This window comes from Martes martes, assembly GCF_963455335.1.
Source record: "Martes martes genome assembly, chromosome: 2".
Classification (NCBI taxonomy): domain Eukaryota; kingdom Metazoa; phylum Chordata; class Mammalia; order Carnivora; family Mustelidae; genus Martes; species Martes martes.
The window spans coordinates 178,862,824-178,879,514 of record NC_137889.1 but is presented as its reverse complement, the minus strand read 5'-3'; the positions used below and the strand labels follow the sequence as shown (position 1 = coordinate 178,879,514).

General features: G+C 45.6%; 1 protein-coding gene across 1 annotated transcript in view; it reads left to right on the top strand.

The window, feature by feature from the left end:
• The window catches only part of TXK (TXK tyrosine kinase), a 63,935-nt gene extending 61,436 nt beyond the window's left edge, over positions 1–2,499 (top strand). The window contains exon 15 of the mRNA XM_080797347.1: positions 924–2,499. Coding sequence (XP_080653473.1) covers positions 924–992 — 69 coding nt within the window. The 3' untranslated portion in view covers positions 993–2,499. The remainder of the gene's footprint in view (positions 1–923) is intronic.
• The last annotated feature ends 14,192 nt before the right edge of the window (positions 2,500–16,691 follow it).

Sequence of the window (16,691 nt, the reverse complement as noted above, 5' to 3'; positions counted from 1 at the left end):
AATGTCAGCCTCCTCTAAAAACTCCAGAAATTATTCCTGAAACCTCAAGGAGAACTCGAATGTGTGTTTCCACACCCTTCAGCTTGGTCCTCTCCACTGGGCCCCTCTGTTGAGGAAGCACTAAGGGTGGTGTCTCCCCACAAACTCCGCTGCCAGTGGTCTTCGAGAGAATGTGGCTACCACAGGTGGTTCTATCTCCCATGGATTTTAAAGATGCCAACAGTGTCGTCTTTTCCTCCACATGGAGCCAAAGCCAAACCCACAGCCCACGGTGAAATAGGAAAACTGTTCTAATCCTTGTGTCTGTGACCGGGGCTTTTGTTGACTGAGCCTTAAGATAGCACAGAGGGACCTGCAAAGTCCCTTATAAAAACATGCCTTTTGCTTTCTGACTGAAATCCTTCTTTCTCCAGGGGAGCAAGTCTAGTGAATAAGTGGGCAGAGCCTGAGAGCCTGGAAGTCTGGGTGCCCAATCTCTCCCAGCTCTTCTGTACCCCATGCCTATCAAGTCATCCAAATAGATCTCTAGGGCAGTGCCGTCCAACGGAACTTTCTGTGGCGATGGAACTGTGTTCTGTCTGCGCTATCCAATATGGCGCTCATGCCTGGCCATTGAAGAACTGAAAAGTGGCCAGTGTGACAGAGAACAGAACTTAAAGATGGATTTAATTTTAATGATTTAAATTGAAATGGCCTCAGGTGGCTGGTGTTTGCCGCTAAAGTTGTTTGGGCAGCGTGCTGTACTCTTAAAATTTCACTCTTGCTTCACTCAACTACCAGGCATGCCCGGTGTGTCAGCCCAGATAACTTTCTCTTCCATCTGTGGAGAATCGGCCTGGATCCAGGTCTCTGCCAGCATGTCTCAGAGCTGGTATCTGAGCGACTTTCAGGCTGAGCTGACCGTCTCTGTTTCTCTTTTCCAGAAACCTAAAGGTCGCCCTACGTTTGCTGAGTTGCTGCAGGTTCTGACAGAGATTGCGGAAACCTGGTGACCCGAGTGGAGTGGCAACCCAGAGGATCATCTTGCAAAATTACCACAAAAGGAAATCCTGTGTGAGGTCACTGATGGTGAAAACCTTCCTTTAGAGTTGCTGACTCTAGTGCAGCAGAGATCACCGGCTTTTCAAACTTTAAAATTTAAGAATAACCTGGCAGTCATTTTTCCACACGGATGTTGGAGAGGGACTTCCAAACTCTCTTTTTTTTTTCCTGTCCTATTTGTGTCTCAAATGTGAAGAAAGGAAAAATGCTCCATAACATTCTTCTTAGTGGCTGCTTCTCATGAAAGTAGCCCTGAGAACCGCTAAGGGTTTATGAAAACCTGACCCGTTACAGGGCTGAGGAAATTTCTTTTCAGAAGAGGAGTGACATTCCTTACTTCAGTGACTTGCTAAAGTGAAGACATTCTGCTAACTCATGGAATAAAGGAGCCTTCTCTGCAGAATTTAATGCTTCTGAGCTATACAGATCTTTGTGGAAAATGCACCTTTACAAGCCACACGAATGTGAACATTCTTAAAATGTCTTTTATAATCTTCCTTATGTTATTTAACAAATTGGTTTTGCACATATCTGATTATTTTGGAGACAGTTTCTTGTATTCCATTTTTTTAAAATAATATAGGCATGGAGCTCAACGTGGGGCTTGAACTCACGACCCTGAGATCAAGTTTTGACCTGAGCTGAAATCAAGAGTGTGTCACTTAACCAACTGAGCCACCCAGGTGCCCCACGGTGTTCCAGTTTTAAACACTGTGAAGACAAAGTTCTTTGAACAGGACCTTGTGACATTCCTATTTCCAGCAATACCCATTGTCAGGGTCAGTTCAGAACCTGAATTCCAATGCTAAAATTTCATACTTTGTGTGAAATTGAACAGTTTTAAAGACTTTTTTAAAAATGTGCAATGTATCTGTTTTATTTTATTTTCCTCATAGTGTAAAAGAATGCTTATTGCACAGTTAGGTAAAGAAAAGTTATATGTTTTGAAGATTTCATATCTTTTTTAAGTTAAAGTCTTAAAAAATTTTTTGAGTTTAGTTGACATACAGTGTGATATTAATTTCAGGTGTGCAACATAGTAATCCAACATCTCTGTGTGTTCTGCTGTGCTCACAAGGGTAGCTACCATCTGTCACCATATAATGCTATTACAATATCATTGACTATATTCTCTACTGTGTGCTTTTTAGTCCCGTGATTTATTTATTCTGTAACCAGAAGTCTGTATCCCCCACTCCCCTTCACCCATTTTGCCCTGTCCCCTGTCCCCTTCCCTATGACAACCATCAATTCATTCTCTGTATTTATGGGTCTGATTTTGCAAGAAGCCTCGTTTTGTTGGAGAAATTACCTCCAGTATCTTTTTAGAAGATGACTTGTCTTTTTCCCCTAAGAACAAGAGGAGGCAAAAACAAGATATCCAATTGTTACCTCAAGCTCCATTATTTCCAAAGTCCAGGGCTTTGAGTTCAAGATCAAGTAAATGTAGTCATAATTAAACCTTAATTTCTCATGCATTGTTTGTAGAAGTGATTGGAAATTTATCTTTATCATTGTGAGTGCTTCAGAATTCCCCTTGGAAGAAGGGGGTGGCCAAAAGCACTAATGTTCTCACCATAGGGTTTCACAATGGAAGCTTAGCCTTTGTACACCGTCCCTCCCTGCGTCATGGTTCTGCATTATATTCTCATTAGAATCTAAGTGGCTGGCTGGTAGTAGTTGTGACTTTTAAGTCATATTTCCCTATGGCAAAAATGATACATCTGAATATCCGTGGTACTCAGTCAATGCGCACTGAAATAATGGGCATCGGGCACGAGGATGTTCAACTCTGACAATTCTAGCGGGGCTCTCAGAAATATTTGTATGAGACCCTGTGCTGTTTCTGAGACTATCATACCACTCTTCCTCATGACTATGGGAGGTGAGACAGGGCTCCTACTTCTGAGACCCGAGTTCAAGTGAGATAGGCCAAAGTTTAGCGCAAGAGGGCATGAGACTATCCAACAGCAAAAGCCAAGGCCAGGGGGGAAGGTTAACGTTATGACAAACAGAAAACCCGAACATCAAAAAGTTAGGGTCGACTACGGAGCAGTTGCCATCAGTGCAATGCAGGGAGACAGATCAAGAAGGAGTCCAGAGATAAGTCATTGCTGGAGGTCAGACGGCAGCCACTGGCCCATCTAAGAGCATACGTTGGGAGTAGTAGGCAAGCTCTCGTCCTTAATGATTTGACACTTCCAGAAAGTTCGAGATACCAAGGAACAATAGTAACCAGAGCTATCATGTCTGTAACTGAGGCTCCAGATAATGTGTGAATTTGGAATGTCTTTATTATTTTTTTAAAGATTGAATTTACTTGTGAGAGAGAGCGAGCATGAGCAGGGGGAGAGGCAGAGGGAGAGAGAAAGGGAGAAGCAGACTCTGCCGAACAGGGAGCCTAATGTGAGATTTGATCCCAGGACTCTGAGATCATGACCCGAGCCGAAGGCGGACACCTAACCAACGGAGCCACCCAGGTGCCCCTAGAATGTCTTCAGACAGAGATTCAGCATTCTTTGTCTAGCAGAAGAAAAAATTTCTTAAAAAAAGGAAAAGAAAAGAAAACATTTCCTTAAAGAAGTAGTCACACAACGTCTCCTGGAAGGGAACTTTGTGTTGCAACCAATCTTAGTATTAGCTATTGATAGGAGTTTTCTGTGGATAGCTTACATAGTTTGGGGTGAGACAGTGCAATAAATAGCCCTGGATAAGAAATGAACGGGGAGTTTAAGGGTTGGTTATGAGGGAGAGCCATTAAAAAGAGAAGACGGGTGTCAAAGGAGAGAGGGGAAGTCCAGAAAAACAGAAGGAATTTGGAGGCCAAGAATAGAATATGTTCAGTGTAAGTACCCACTTGGCAAGAATAGTCAAAGGATTTTTTTTTTCTTAGTAAACTTCTTATTGAAGCACAGTGCGTGGTCCCACTCTTGTCTTGGCAACACGTTTGATCGGCAGTCAAATGCACGTGATACGATAGCATTTGATCCAGCACGATGTTTACTCAGCTCTTTAGAGAGACTCAGGACAGGGAAGGGCACGCACAGCCCTTCCGTTTCAATGAAGCCTCCCAATTATTCACGTGCATAGAGGCTTGGGTCCCTCCTCACCCACCTGGAGAGTGTGTCTGATTGCTGGTGATGAGGCCATGGTGTGTGGAGGCCTACAACTCACCGGTCTCCCAGCTCACGTGCTATCTCAGAGATCAGAGATTTTCACAGTGCACCGAACACATGTCCGGCCCAGAGACCCAGCATTCCCAACTGATCTTGGGACATACTCAAGAGATTGTGCTCTTCAAGTGCTGGGAAAAGGGAAACCTGAAATCCTCTCAGGCAGGTCTAGGTCTGGAAGAAAAAGGTACACAAATCATGTGTATATAGCTTAGTTTTCATAAAGTGAGTAGATCTGTGTAACTAACACTCAGATCTAGAAATGATGCATTCCAGAATTTCAGAATCCATTCTCGTTTCCTATTCAAGTCATTAATCCAGGAGTGATCAATATCCCGATTCCAACACCATGGATTAGTGTAGGCATTTTTGAACTTAATGTAAGTGAAATCCAATAGTATGTACTCTTTTCTGCCTGGCTTCTTTCACTTGGTATGTTTGTTGAATCCACCCAGGTTGTATGTAGCTGTACTTCAGCAGTTCTCTGTCTGTAGAGTCTTCCATGGTATAATTACACCACAGGCTATCTATCTGTTCTACTCTTGATGGACATTGGGTTGTTTATGGTCTTTGGCTATTAGGGTCGGTGCTGCTATGAACGTCGTTCTCCATGTTCAATGGTGAAAATATGAGTGTATCTCTGTTATGTATACACTTAGGAGTGGAATTGCAGGGCCAAAAAGTATGCGTATGTTCAGCTTTTGTAAATAGTGCCAAGCAGTGTCCTCCGTGGACATTACCAAGGACACAACCAGCATCAGTGTGTGGACATTCCAGTTGCTTCATGTCCTCAGTAGTATTTGGAATTGTCTTGCTCATTACAATAGCCAAAGGATTTTTATGGGCAACGATGTCACATAATTACTTTCTTTTTTTTTTTTTTTAAGATTTTATTTATTTGACAGAGCGAGATCACAAGTAGGGAGAGAGGCAGGCAGAGAGAGAAGGGGAAGCAGGCTTCCTGCTGAGCAGAGAGGCTGATGTGGGGCTCGATCCCAGGACCTCGAGATCATGACCTGAGCCGAAGGCAGAGACCCAACCCACTGAGCCACCCAGGCACCCTACATATTTACTTTTAAGTTGTTTGTTGTGTTGCAAGGTAATCTCTGTCCTTCATTTTTGCTGTCTGCACAGCAGTAGCCTCCAGGCACAACCAAAATAAGTAGTATTTGAGAGGATTCAAGGGATTTGGGGTGACACAAAAGGAAAAATATTAAAGATGTAATGCAGAGAAAGGGAATTTGATAGAAGCAAGAACTTGGGGCACCTGGGTGGCTCAGTGGGTTAAGCCTCTGCCTTTGGCTCGGGTCATGATCTCAGGGTCTTGGGATCGAGTCCTACATTGGGCTCTCTGCTCATCAGGCAGCCTGCTTCCTCCTCTCTCTCTGCTTGACTCTCTGCCTAGTTGTGATCTCTGTCTGTCAAATAAATAAAGAAAATCTTTAAAAAAGAGAAAAATTTTAAAAAAAGAAGCAAGAACTTGGATCTGGAGATATTATGAAAGATCTGAGTTTCTCATTGTGTGTGGGATAAACACACAAACACACACCACATGGCTATTTGTCCCTCTGATTTCTTTCCAGGGAGTGGGGGCCTTATTAAATGAAAGCTCATGATTTGATAAGAAATTTGATAGGCTTGGAGCACCTGGGTGGCTCAGTGGGTTAAACCCTCTGCCTTCAGCTCAGGTCATGATCCCAGGGTCCTGGGATCGAGCCCCACATCAGGCTCTCTGCTTGGCAGGGAGTCTGCTTCCTCCCCTCTCTGTCTCTGCCTGCCTCTCTGCCTACTTGTGATCTCTGTCTGTGGAATTTAAAAAAGAAGAAATTTGATAGGTTTGACTAAATAAGTTTAAGGGTAGGCATCAGAAATGGACTCATGGCTTGACCTATGGAGAAACTGGAGATGGAGGGGAGAGGAGAGAAGCAGATAAAAGAACTAAAAGGAGGATGATGCCTGATGGCAGTGGGAGACTTGGGGGAGCAGGAACACCTGTCATCTTGTGTTGTCCCATCCCTGTAACCCCAGCCATTCCTTAGAGTCAACTGGACTCATGAGTGCTGAGCATGGTATAATTTTCACATGTGGTTTTACGTGGTACAGGGCAGTACCTGGGAAGAAGAAGAAGAAACTGGGGGGGGCGGGCAGAAGAAACTCTAAGCATATAAACCCCCAGGGGACTTGTCTCAATCTGGGGAAAAGCTTTGGTTATGTACAGGTGCAACTGCAACTGCTACACTAAGGATTGAACTTGATTTTCAGGATGGAAAGAACCTCCCCTAACACCTGGTTACAGACACTTAACTTCAAGAGCAACCTGGATAACTGGGAGAATCAAGGAATTCTTATCTGGGTGCTGGCCGCATTGGTGGGAAAATCCCACATACATGGTGTGGGATGCGAAGAGAATGTGTAACAGAAGAGTATCAGCCAGTCACACACGGAGATAAGAAAAGTGCAGGCCAGGGTGGAGCCATGACCCTGAGCCACACCCAGAGGAGAACTGCCCCAGTTCCATTGTGGAGAAGACTTGGGTGTTAAACAGGGAACCGCCTATATGCAGACACACATTCACACCTAGCCAGGGTAAATACACTGCCCAGTACTCCATGTAAAAAGTATAATATTATTTTTCTGAATCAAATTAAACCTAGTTTGGGGTCTCTCCTTTACTGTGGTTGGTAAGAGATGCCTTTTGGGAGAGACGCCGTGCCTGACTCCCCAAGTCGGTGTAGGGATCCTGGAGACCTATGTACTACACAGAGAAAGGTGATGAGGGTTGAGTGGGAAGGGAGGGCTGTCCTGCCCCCATGTGTTTGGTGGCTCCTTCTCGTTCAGGTTGCACCTGTACCTGGTCTTCTGCTTCTGTCAGACATACCAGTTCTCCTCGTAGGAGTCCTCCCTGCCGATGTGGGCTCAGCCACAGAGAACGTCACCCCTGCTCCCTATAGGGCCACTGCCTTTAGTGCTCAGCCTCCTTACAGATCCCCTGACCCCTTCCCCATCCTCAGAGCTGCAGAGCTTGGGCCTTGACTGGTAGAGAATAAGTGTTTTCACATTTGTTAAAATACTAAGGAAGACTTTATTCAAGACTATTGCAATAAGGGAGAGAGATGCATTTCAACTCCAAGTACAACAAAGACAGGTGGGATATATAGCCAGAGTGATGTGCCCAAGGTTGTGCCCTAATCAAGAAGAGGGCTCAGAGGAGCTTAACTAACGTTTGGTCAAGGAGCGACTCTTAGTCACCACCCATCACATCAGCTGCCAGTCTCAAGGAAGCCAACCTCTCGGCCCCAGATCAACCCATTTCTTTACTTCGTTTCTAAGCTCTGGCCTCTGTCTCCTCTCTTTTTGTTACATCCAGCATAATTGCCCTCATTGGGTCTAAACCTCTAAACCCAGGAAGTCTGGGTGTCCTAAGAAGCACATGTCTTTAGAATCACAATCCTGCCTCTTATCTTCTTCTAAAGACAACAGCGCTGAGGTAAAGGTGGGAGTGACAGGCTTTTCATGCTTCCTAAAGATCGGTCACGTGGTTTGGGCAAGGAGCAGACTTCCCAGGGTTTGTGCAAGGGGCAGACTCCCCAGCTGCCTCTAGAAAGTCTTTATCCTTACTCTAGTTTTTCCAGACCAAGTGTTCTTCCTCTAGTTCCGGGTTTCTCAGTCTTCGTGCTACCGACATTTCGGGCTGGTTAATTTTTTACTGTAGAAAGATATGCTGTACCCTGTTGGGTGTTCAGCATCATCGTCAGGCCTCTACTCACTGACCTGGCAGCACATCCCTACCCCCCTAGTGAGGACGATAAAAAATGACTCAGGAACATTGCCAGATGTTCCCTGGGGGACAGAATGGCCCTTGGTTAAGAACCACTGATCTAGTTACAAAAGTTTCTTGACCTGGAATTAAAGAAAGCCATAAACTTGAACTTAAAAAAAAAAAATCACATCTTTATTTTTCCAGACCTCTAACTAAAATGTAACACTTCTTCGAATTCCAAATGTAGGCAAAACAAAACAACAAAATCCAGTTCTTTATATTAGCAGTTTTTGTGACTTTCTTACCATGTGGAAAACTGTTATTTTCATATCATATGAGAGCTGTTGCAGCTTTCTTAGGAGATAATTTACATTCATCACTACTTCAAAGACATGAAGCTTTTAGAACTGTCGCTAGATCTTTTCATTTAACTCAATGAATAAGACATACTACTGGGGCTCCTGGGTGGCTCAGGTAGTTAAGTGTCTGCCTTTGGCTCAGGTCACCATCCCAGGGTCCTGGGATTGACCCCCATATGGCGGGGGGGGGGGTGTCCCTCTCAATGGAGTGTCTGATTCTCCCGCTCCCCCTGCTTGTGTTCTCTCTCTCTTTCTGTCAAATAAATAAATAAATGAAATCTTTTTTAAAAGACATATTACTAAGGCACACATATGTCTTTAAAATATTTTGATAGCTTTTCCAATGGGTTACCATATTAGCTTCATATATTTTTATTTTATGCACTTAAAGATCTTATCCTAAGAAGGAGTATTAAAGGCTTCACCAGACTTCCAAAGTGATCTGTAGCATAAAAAATTAAGAACCTCTGTTTTGAACGGAGTTTTTGAACATGGACCACAGGCCACTGGCCGGCTGCTTATTGTTGCTTTAACAGAAGCCCTATGAGGATTTAGTTTGGCCAGTGCTGTGGGCTGACTCTCCAATGTGCAAATCCATCCAGGTGCTTTCTGTCCTCAGAGCCATCTCTGTCCTCCCTCCCCAGATATTGCCAAGTCTGGTCCTTGGTACTGATTTGCTTGACCTCTTTTTTTGCCGGCCTTCTACTCCTCTGATGAGTGCAATGGGGGTGTGATGAGTGGAGTCTCAACTTCTCCCATGTTTGGCAGCAGGAAGAGGGAGGCTGGAGAGCAACCAGTCCTTCCAACCTGCATGGGGTCCATCTCCAGATGAGCATTTCAGGCCCTCTTCTCCTCCAGAGCTCCCACACCTCGCTAGCTTGAGGGAGACAAGTGAATAAATCAAATCTCTCTGGAGGTCAAGATGGCTTCATTCTACCTCCAAAATAAGGGGCAGGGGGAAGCCAAATCCCCAAAAGACAGGGATTTTTGACCATCACCACCAGTAGGGAGGTGCTATGGGCATCTAGCATCTAGAGACCAGTGATGTTGCTAAACATTGTACAGTGCACAGAACATTCCCTCACAAAGAATTATCCAGCCCCAAGTCAATAGTGCTGAGGTTGAATCAGGTGTTATTGGACCATATGACTGGTCCAGGGGTGCAGAAATTCACCATGTTGTCATAGTTCCAGCTCCCTTTCTTGGTCCTTAGGCTGCCTCTCCTCCCTCTCCTCTCCGCCCCAGATGGCAAGTGGCTGCTATAGCCACACACCTCACCTTGACACCTCATATCATCCAAAGGGAGAAAATATCTTTGTCCCTGCAGTTGTACCAGAGTCCCAACATTCTCTGTCACTGGATCAAAGACACATGCCTCCTTGAACACGTCTCTGCAGCTCGAGGCATGTAATGCTCTTATTGGCTTAGTCTTGGTCACATTTTCCCACAAGAGCCAGGGATGGATTCCATTGACCTGCCACCACTTGGAAATAGCAATTGTGAGCTCTGGAGGGAGCTGGGCAGGGAAGGGGAAGTCACAGATCCTAGAATGATAATCAACAAATATCTATTGCTCTGCTCTTCCTAATTACTCCCTTACTTTCTGGGCATTTAACACGTGGTCTACTATCTTTTCTAGGAACCACTTGGAGCTGTTCAGCTATGATCCATGTTTCTTTAATGTAGATAAGCTCAAACATGATTAGTAAATTGGGGAATTTGTCTGTACTAAGTGCCAGTTGGCTGGGTTCAGCAAGTCCAGCATTTGAACATTTTGAAATGATCTGGAGTAAGCTTCCTTACAATTAAAGAGAGAGCTGTAGCAATACATGAGGATCTCAAGAAGAAGCTGGAAAGCACAGGAAGATGCTTTCCTTTAGGGTAAGTGGGGGTGGGTTTGGTGACTTCTGTGTTAAGCCGTTTGGGAGGGCTGAAAGTGTAGGTGAAGAAGAGGCTTGGACTGGAGCAGTGTGCTGCATCCTTCCCACTGACCTCACCTCCTGCTACTCTTCCCTTCTCCTGTGTGGCCCCTTGCACAGCCCGGGCCCTGCTTATCTCAGGGCCTTTGCACCTGCTGTTCCTGTTCCTGTTTCTGCCTCTCCTGAATATCTACCTGGCTTGCCTCCCCACGTCCTCCAGGTTCTTCTCAAATGCTACTCTCTCTTTAAGGCTTTCTCTAACCATCTTATTTAAAATTGTAACCCTAGGGGCGCCTGGGTGGCTCAGTGGGTTAAGCCGCTGCCTTCGGCTCAGGTCATGATCTCAGGGTCCTGGGATCGAGCCCCGCATCGGACTCTCTGCTCAGCAGAGAGCCTGCTCCCCTCTCCCTCTCTCTGCCTGCCTCTCTGCCTACTTGTGATCTCTGTCAAATAAATAAATAAAATCTTTAAAAAAAAAAAAAAATTGTAACCCTACCATGGACATTCCCTATCTCCCTTTTCTGAATAATTGTTCTCTATTGCTCTTAACACTACATAATAAATCACATATTTCTACTTATTTAATTGGTCTATTGTCTGTCCCCCTCCCTCTGCAACTGTAACTGTTGTGAAGTCAGGTATTTTTGTCTGTTTTGTTCTCTGCTGGATCCCCGGGTCCTAGAACAATGTCCAGCACAGAGTTAAGTTAAATAAATATTCATGGAATGACCCAGTGAAGAAAGAGTAGTTTGATTATCCAGAAGCTTCATCTCCCAGAGATGGAGGTCATTCTGATAAGCAGCTCCCCTCTTGGGGTTCTGGACTAATCCATTGCTTTTCTATAACAGCCCCATAGTTGATCTTAAGGGTTCAGTTGCTTCAAGTTAGCATACTCCTTGCTTGATGACTTAAGGTCCAAGATCTGTAACAGAACAAATTTACTTTCTTTGCAATTTGTAGACCACTGGCCTTGGGGAATAAAGGACCAGAGGTTACAGAGGCCAGCAAGTCTGTTTAAGCCACCTCAACTTTCTGATGAGCCCAGCAGTCCTCCAGCAAAATGTTTTTCATTTTTCAGGACACAGAGATGACTTTACTGATCTCCTTTTGCCTATTGGTAGACCTCACCCTCCTTTGCAGAAAGAACAAAACACTCTTGCACAACCCCTGGTTACCAAGGACCCAGACCTTCAACCTCCAAGCACCAAGATAATTCTGGAGCAGGCACAATTGAGCCAGTGCGGGATCAAGAAATACTGCCGGGCCACTGTACTCCCTTACCTGATTGAATCCCTTTAAAACTCTCTGGGCCAGGCAGAAACCTCTGAGTTGGCTTTTGGATAAGAGTTGGCCTCCTCCCCAGATGGTCAACCTCCTGAATGAAGCTCAAATTCCTTTCTAATCAAAACTTGTCTTTTGAGTACTGCCCTTTCCTGCCACCGGAAGCCAAACTTGGGTTTCCGGTAACATTTCCTCACAACTGGTGGATTGTTTTCCCTTCTGGTTGTAGCGTTATCACCTCAGGTCAGGTCTTCTTTTGTTTTTTTCCGGAAGGACTTGACTTACCCATCATTTTCCGTATCTCCCTCTCCCTCCTTACATGGAGAAAAGTATTTAGCTATTTAGATAGCTAGATATTTAATAGAGAAAGTCGATTATCCTTATGTCCACAGCAGGGATGGAAATTTCCTCACCCTATTGCCAGATGCAGACAACCCATGGCTACATTATTTAGTCTGTACCTCTCCTACTTTCCTCCTGTTCCCCCACATGCTGGGGAATGCTGGGAAAATTCAATTTCGCCTAATCTCGTAGGTACACCCATGAAAACATTCCTTGCAATGAATAGGGTAGACACTCAGATTTTGCCTTTCCTTCCTTCTGGTTCTGTCATGGTAGTATCTGGGTAGAGAAGGGGGAGGGGTGGCTTTCTCCAGGGGTGATATTAAGAATATCTCACAACTGATTTGGCACAGGCACAGACCAATCAGAATGGGCACTGACTTCCGGTCATCAGCCCAGCCCTTCTGATGCAGACTGGCCCTCGGCCTCCGGAAGGTGACCTTGGGGTGGGGAGGTGAGAACAAGGATTGTTTGAGTTGGAGCTGGGTCCCCTGGCACCTCTGGTCTCAACGATAGTTCTTACTAGCCTGCTAGCTGCTTGCCCTGCTGGCATTTGCAGACTCGGTTGGTGGCTGGGTGGGTTGGTCTCTCCCGACTTGGTCACTGCCCTGGAGCCCTCCCTGGCTGACCTGACCTTGGGTCCTTGCTGCCACTGAGGGTCTCTCTCAGTCTCCGCCACTTGCCTGTTGGCATCAGAGGCTGCCAGTCATCTTGCCTCTTGGATGGCCAGTGCCACCATAGTGTTTCTGGTTCTTTTTTCTTTTTTTCCAAGATTTTATTTATTTATTTGAGACAGAGAGAGTACAAGTAGAGAGAGGAGCAGAGGAAGTGGGCCAAGCAGGAGCCCAATGTGGGACTCGATCCCAGGACCCCTGGATCGTGACCTGAGCTGAAGTCAGATGCCCAATCAACTGAGCCATCCAGGTGCCCAGCATTCCCGGTTCTCTATTCAGTTGCTTCTTGAGTACCATCTTGAGCACATAGTGAAGCTTCTGGGTCCCATCCATAGCTCTTGGGGACTGAGAATAGCTTAGTAAATGTTCTTCACTTTTTCAGTGTTCTATCTCTGTTCTTTTGAATCTTTGATCTATATGCAATGGCTTGGAGACTTTGTTAAAATGCAGGTTCAGGAGGTCCCAAGTAGGACCTCAGGTTCTGCATTTTTAAAGTTCCTAGCTGATGTCAAAGCCGCAAGTCCTGGGATCATACCCTTCTTCCCAGGTGACATTTGCACACCCATACCCTACAGGCTAGCAGGATTTTGAGAGAGGGAAATTGACTTATGGATAAGTAAAGATATAAACCCATTACCTATGGCAACAGGCGATTTCCTAGTAGTGCTGTGGGTTTATCTTCCAAAAGTCAGCTATGCCCCCTTAATTCTTCCTGTTATGCACGTGAAAGCACTCAGCTTTCCAGGCTGTCTTGAGTACACCGACACCAGCAAGTCTCACAAAATGAAATGCGGCCAGAAGCACCTGAGAACTTCCCTTCCCAAATAAAAAGCCAAGACGCACCAGAAAGAAAACTTTTCTGCTTCTTCCTGTCGGGGGAATGGCTTTGAGACCCAAAGGTAGAGAGCCCATCTGCAACTCTGTGGAAACAGGCATGAAGATGGGGGCCCCTAGCTAGGATGGCCCGGTAAAACAGAGGGTATCCAGTTTAATTTAAATTTCAGATAAGCAAATAGATTTTTTTAGTCCAAGTGTTGCAATCGCCTCTCCTGTTATGGTCAGCCCCAGAAATGGGTGGACCCCCCCCATCCCATACAGGGTTCAGACATAGAGACCTTTGACACCATACACGTACCAAGAAGGTATGAAAGGTTTCTGACTCACATAATGAGGGTTGCTGGGGACATCTGCTGGGATATCCCCAGCAGATCCAAAACTAGCTTGAGAGAGCAGGATGGGGCAACTCCCTTGGAGTTTCGGGGTGATGGGGAATGGGGCTGAGCTGAAGGGCTTGGCGGTATGCAGTTTGAACTTGAAGCTGGTGCCAAAGGAGGGAGCAGCAGGCCTGTCTTATCAGCTTGCTCAGGTGTGGGAGGTTATAAAGAAAGGAGGAAGAGGGCTTGAAAGCTGTCATCAAACATCAAAAATGAAGTCAGACTATCCCAGTAAGTATTTCCAAATACTTCATGTGTCATGCTTACACTAAATTTATTCGTTGTTTGTCTGAAATTCAAATTTAATGGCTCACCTTGCATTTTTGTTGTTGTTAAATCTGGCAATCCTGTCTAGGGAGCAGAAAGAAAAGTCTGGGTCCCTCCTAGGGTCATAAAGGCGCCTGCTCCAACTCTGAATTGCCTACTTCCAGACTTCTCGTTGCATGAAACAAATGAGCCCCTATTGCTTTAAGCCTGTATCGGTCTGATGTTCAATTACCTGAAGCCAAGCCCGTTCCTAAATGATGTATTTCTGCTGATTCTTCTCTTGGCAGTTGTTGTACTGTGTACTTAGGTACAGATTAAGTACCTTTATGGGAGATCGTTGAAATCTGCCTGGGACACTGAAAACAACCATAGAATATGTGTATATTTCAGCACTTTTTAAAAAAACAATGCTGAAATTGGAATGTGACTTAGACTAGGCGGGGTCTTGGACTTAGATTAAAGTGGTTCTCAGCCCTGGCTGCTTATTAAAACCATCTGGGGAGCTTTTAACAGATAGGAAACGCTGCCTGTGTCTACCCTCTGAAGTTTGATTTAATTGGCCTGGGGTTGGGCCCAGGCATGGTAATTTTTAAAAGCCTCCTCAGTGTAAGTAATTATGCAGGCCAGGGCCAAAAATCATGGTACTAGATAAGATACTTTATGTATGTGTAGGTATGTTAACTGTGAGTCAAGCCTTCTTATGAAGTTCTTTTAGAGGTGGAACAGTGAGAGAAACGTGTCCCATCAACACCCGATGACGAACATCTGTTCTACAGGCTGTCCCCTGCTCACTGGGCATAGGCTTGAGCCAACCCGCCCACCCTTTCACTGGGTCAGTCGCCAGGGCAGCTGTGTGCCCCCAAGGATAGGGAGAATGAAGGAAACACTGAGAGTCCAAAACCCAGAGGTGGGTGGCTCATAGCATCTCCTCACTCGATGTCAAGCCTGTCAGGTCTCCAGAGGAAAGTTTAAAGATGCAGAGAAAGAGGTGGGATTCTCCTCTGTAGCTCTCCTCAGGCGGGGGGAGGGGGGGGGGGGAATGAACGTCCGCTGAGTTGACCTCTGACTTGGAAGTCAGCCTCCCTTGACCCGTCTGCTTGGGAATGAAATTGAACGTGTTTCTACGTAGCTACAGATATTAGCGCTCATCCTGGATGTCCGATTCTGGAGTTACCGCCTTTCAGAGCCTCTGGACCCACAGATGTGTTTGGTGGAAGAGACTGAGCTTTATTCTGCTGGCCTGGAAATTCTTCCCATGCCGTGGGAGTAGATCAGGTGCCAGCCGGGGCCAGTCCACACCGCGCGGCACCGCAAATAATGAACACTTGATCTTGCTTGACCAGTTCCTCCAAGCTTCTTATTTTTCTTCTGGCTGTGGGCTAATCTTCAATCAGCAGGCCCCTCCCCGTAAATGGACCTGCTCTGTGTAACTCGAACTGCGCTGAGTTCCTTAAGTCTGTCTGATTCTAAACCAGTTTGGTTCTCACAGTAAGACGACTTCAGGGCGCTGTGGACGGTGGTTCTCGTTTCTGCCCGTGTAAACTTGATCCGGCAGCTGCGTGTCTATCTCAATGCTTGCTGAAAAGATGGAATCACGGCATTACAAAATCCATACCCGGTGATCCCGAAATCAGGCTCCAAACTGGTAGAAAGTCTGGTCCTCTTTTTCTGTGCATGCAAGACTACTCAGAAGGAATTAAGTTCAAGTAAGGTATTGGGTAAATAAAACCTAATTCTAGGGGTAGAAATTCCTCTGTTTCCTAAGGCTTGCCCATTATAACCCAGCGTTATAGTTCCATGAGTTAAGGAGAAGACAGTTCTCTTTTACGCAAATATATTTTATTTCGAACTCTTCTAGCAATATGGTGAGATGTTGACGATGAAAACAAAGACCAAAGCTAACTGAGAGATGGGGAGACCTCCTGAGTCAGAGGGTGATTTTGCACCTTCCTGGTCTATGAAGCAACCTGTTTTATTGGCCTTGGACTATGGGTGTCCTTGAGTGTCCTGTCTGCACATTTGTTAGGTAAAATGATCTCAAGGTGTCGCCCCATATCGTTACTCAGGATCCATTCTAGGGGAGATCCAGAGGCTTTCTCCATAGAGCCTAGGGCCCTGGGTTGGCTTTCTGTGGATTATGAGTCCCTGGAGAAGACATTCGCAAAGCAGTCCATCAGCCTTCCAGCCAGGGCGACTGGACTTTGTTTACTGGCAGTCAGGAGTTACTGGCTGGGTCACAGAGGCAGAAAATGGGAGCAAATTCCGACATGCACTCAGAGCATGGCTTCTTTATGTCTACCACCATCTGCTTCCCCCCAGTCAAGTAGTTGTTGGAGCCTACACGTGGCTGGGTGGGAGGGAGGTCCACATGGTCTTATGACTGTCCCAGGACAGAAAACTGGTGTAAGGGCTTGTCCTCTTAGGGCTGGTAGAGCTTGGCCTCCAGAAGTTCTAATCTCCCCTCAGTCACGGGGGTAATTCTACATGTAAAAACTAAAATGTCTTCTAACACGAAGGTTTTCTTCTCTACTAATGGCCTTTATAGAGATTCATTTTTCCCTCCAAAAGAAAGGATTTTCAAGATTTATGACTGAAGAGGTAAAAGGGTGGTTCAGGCAGCCATCTCTCTCAAAAGGCTTTTTGTGGCTTTTTGCAACCAAT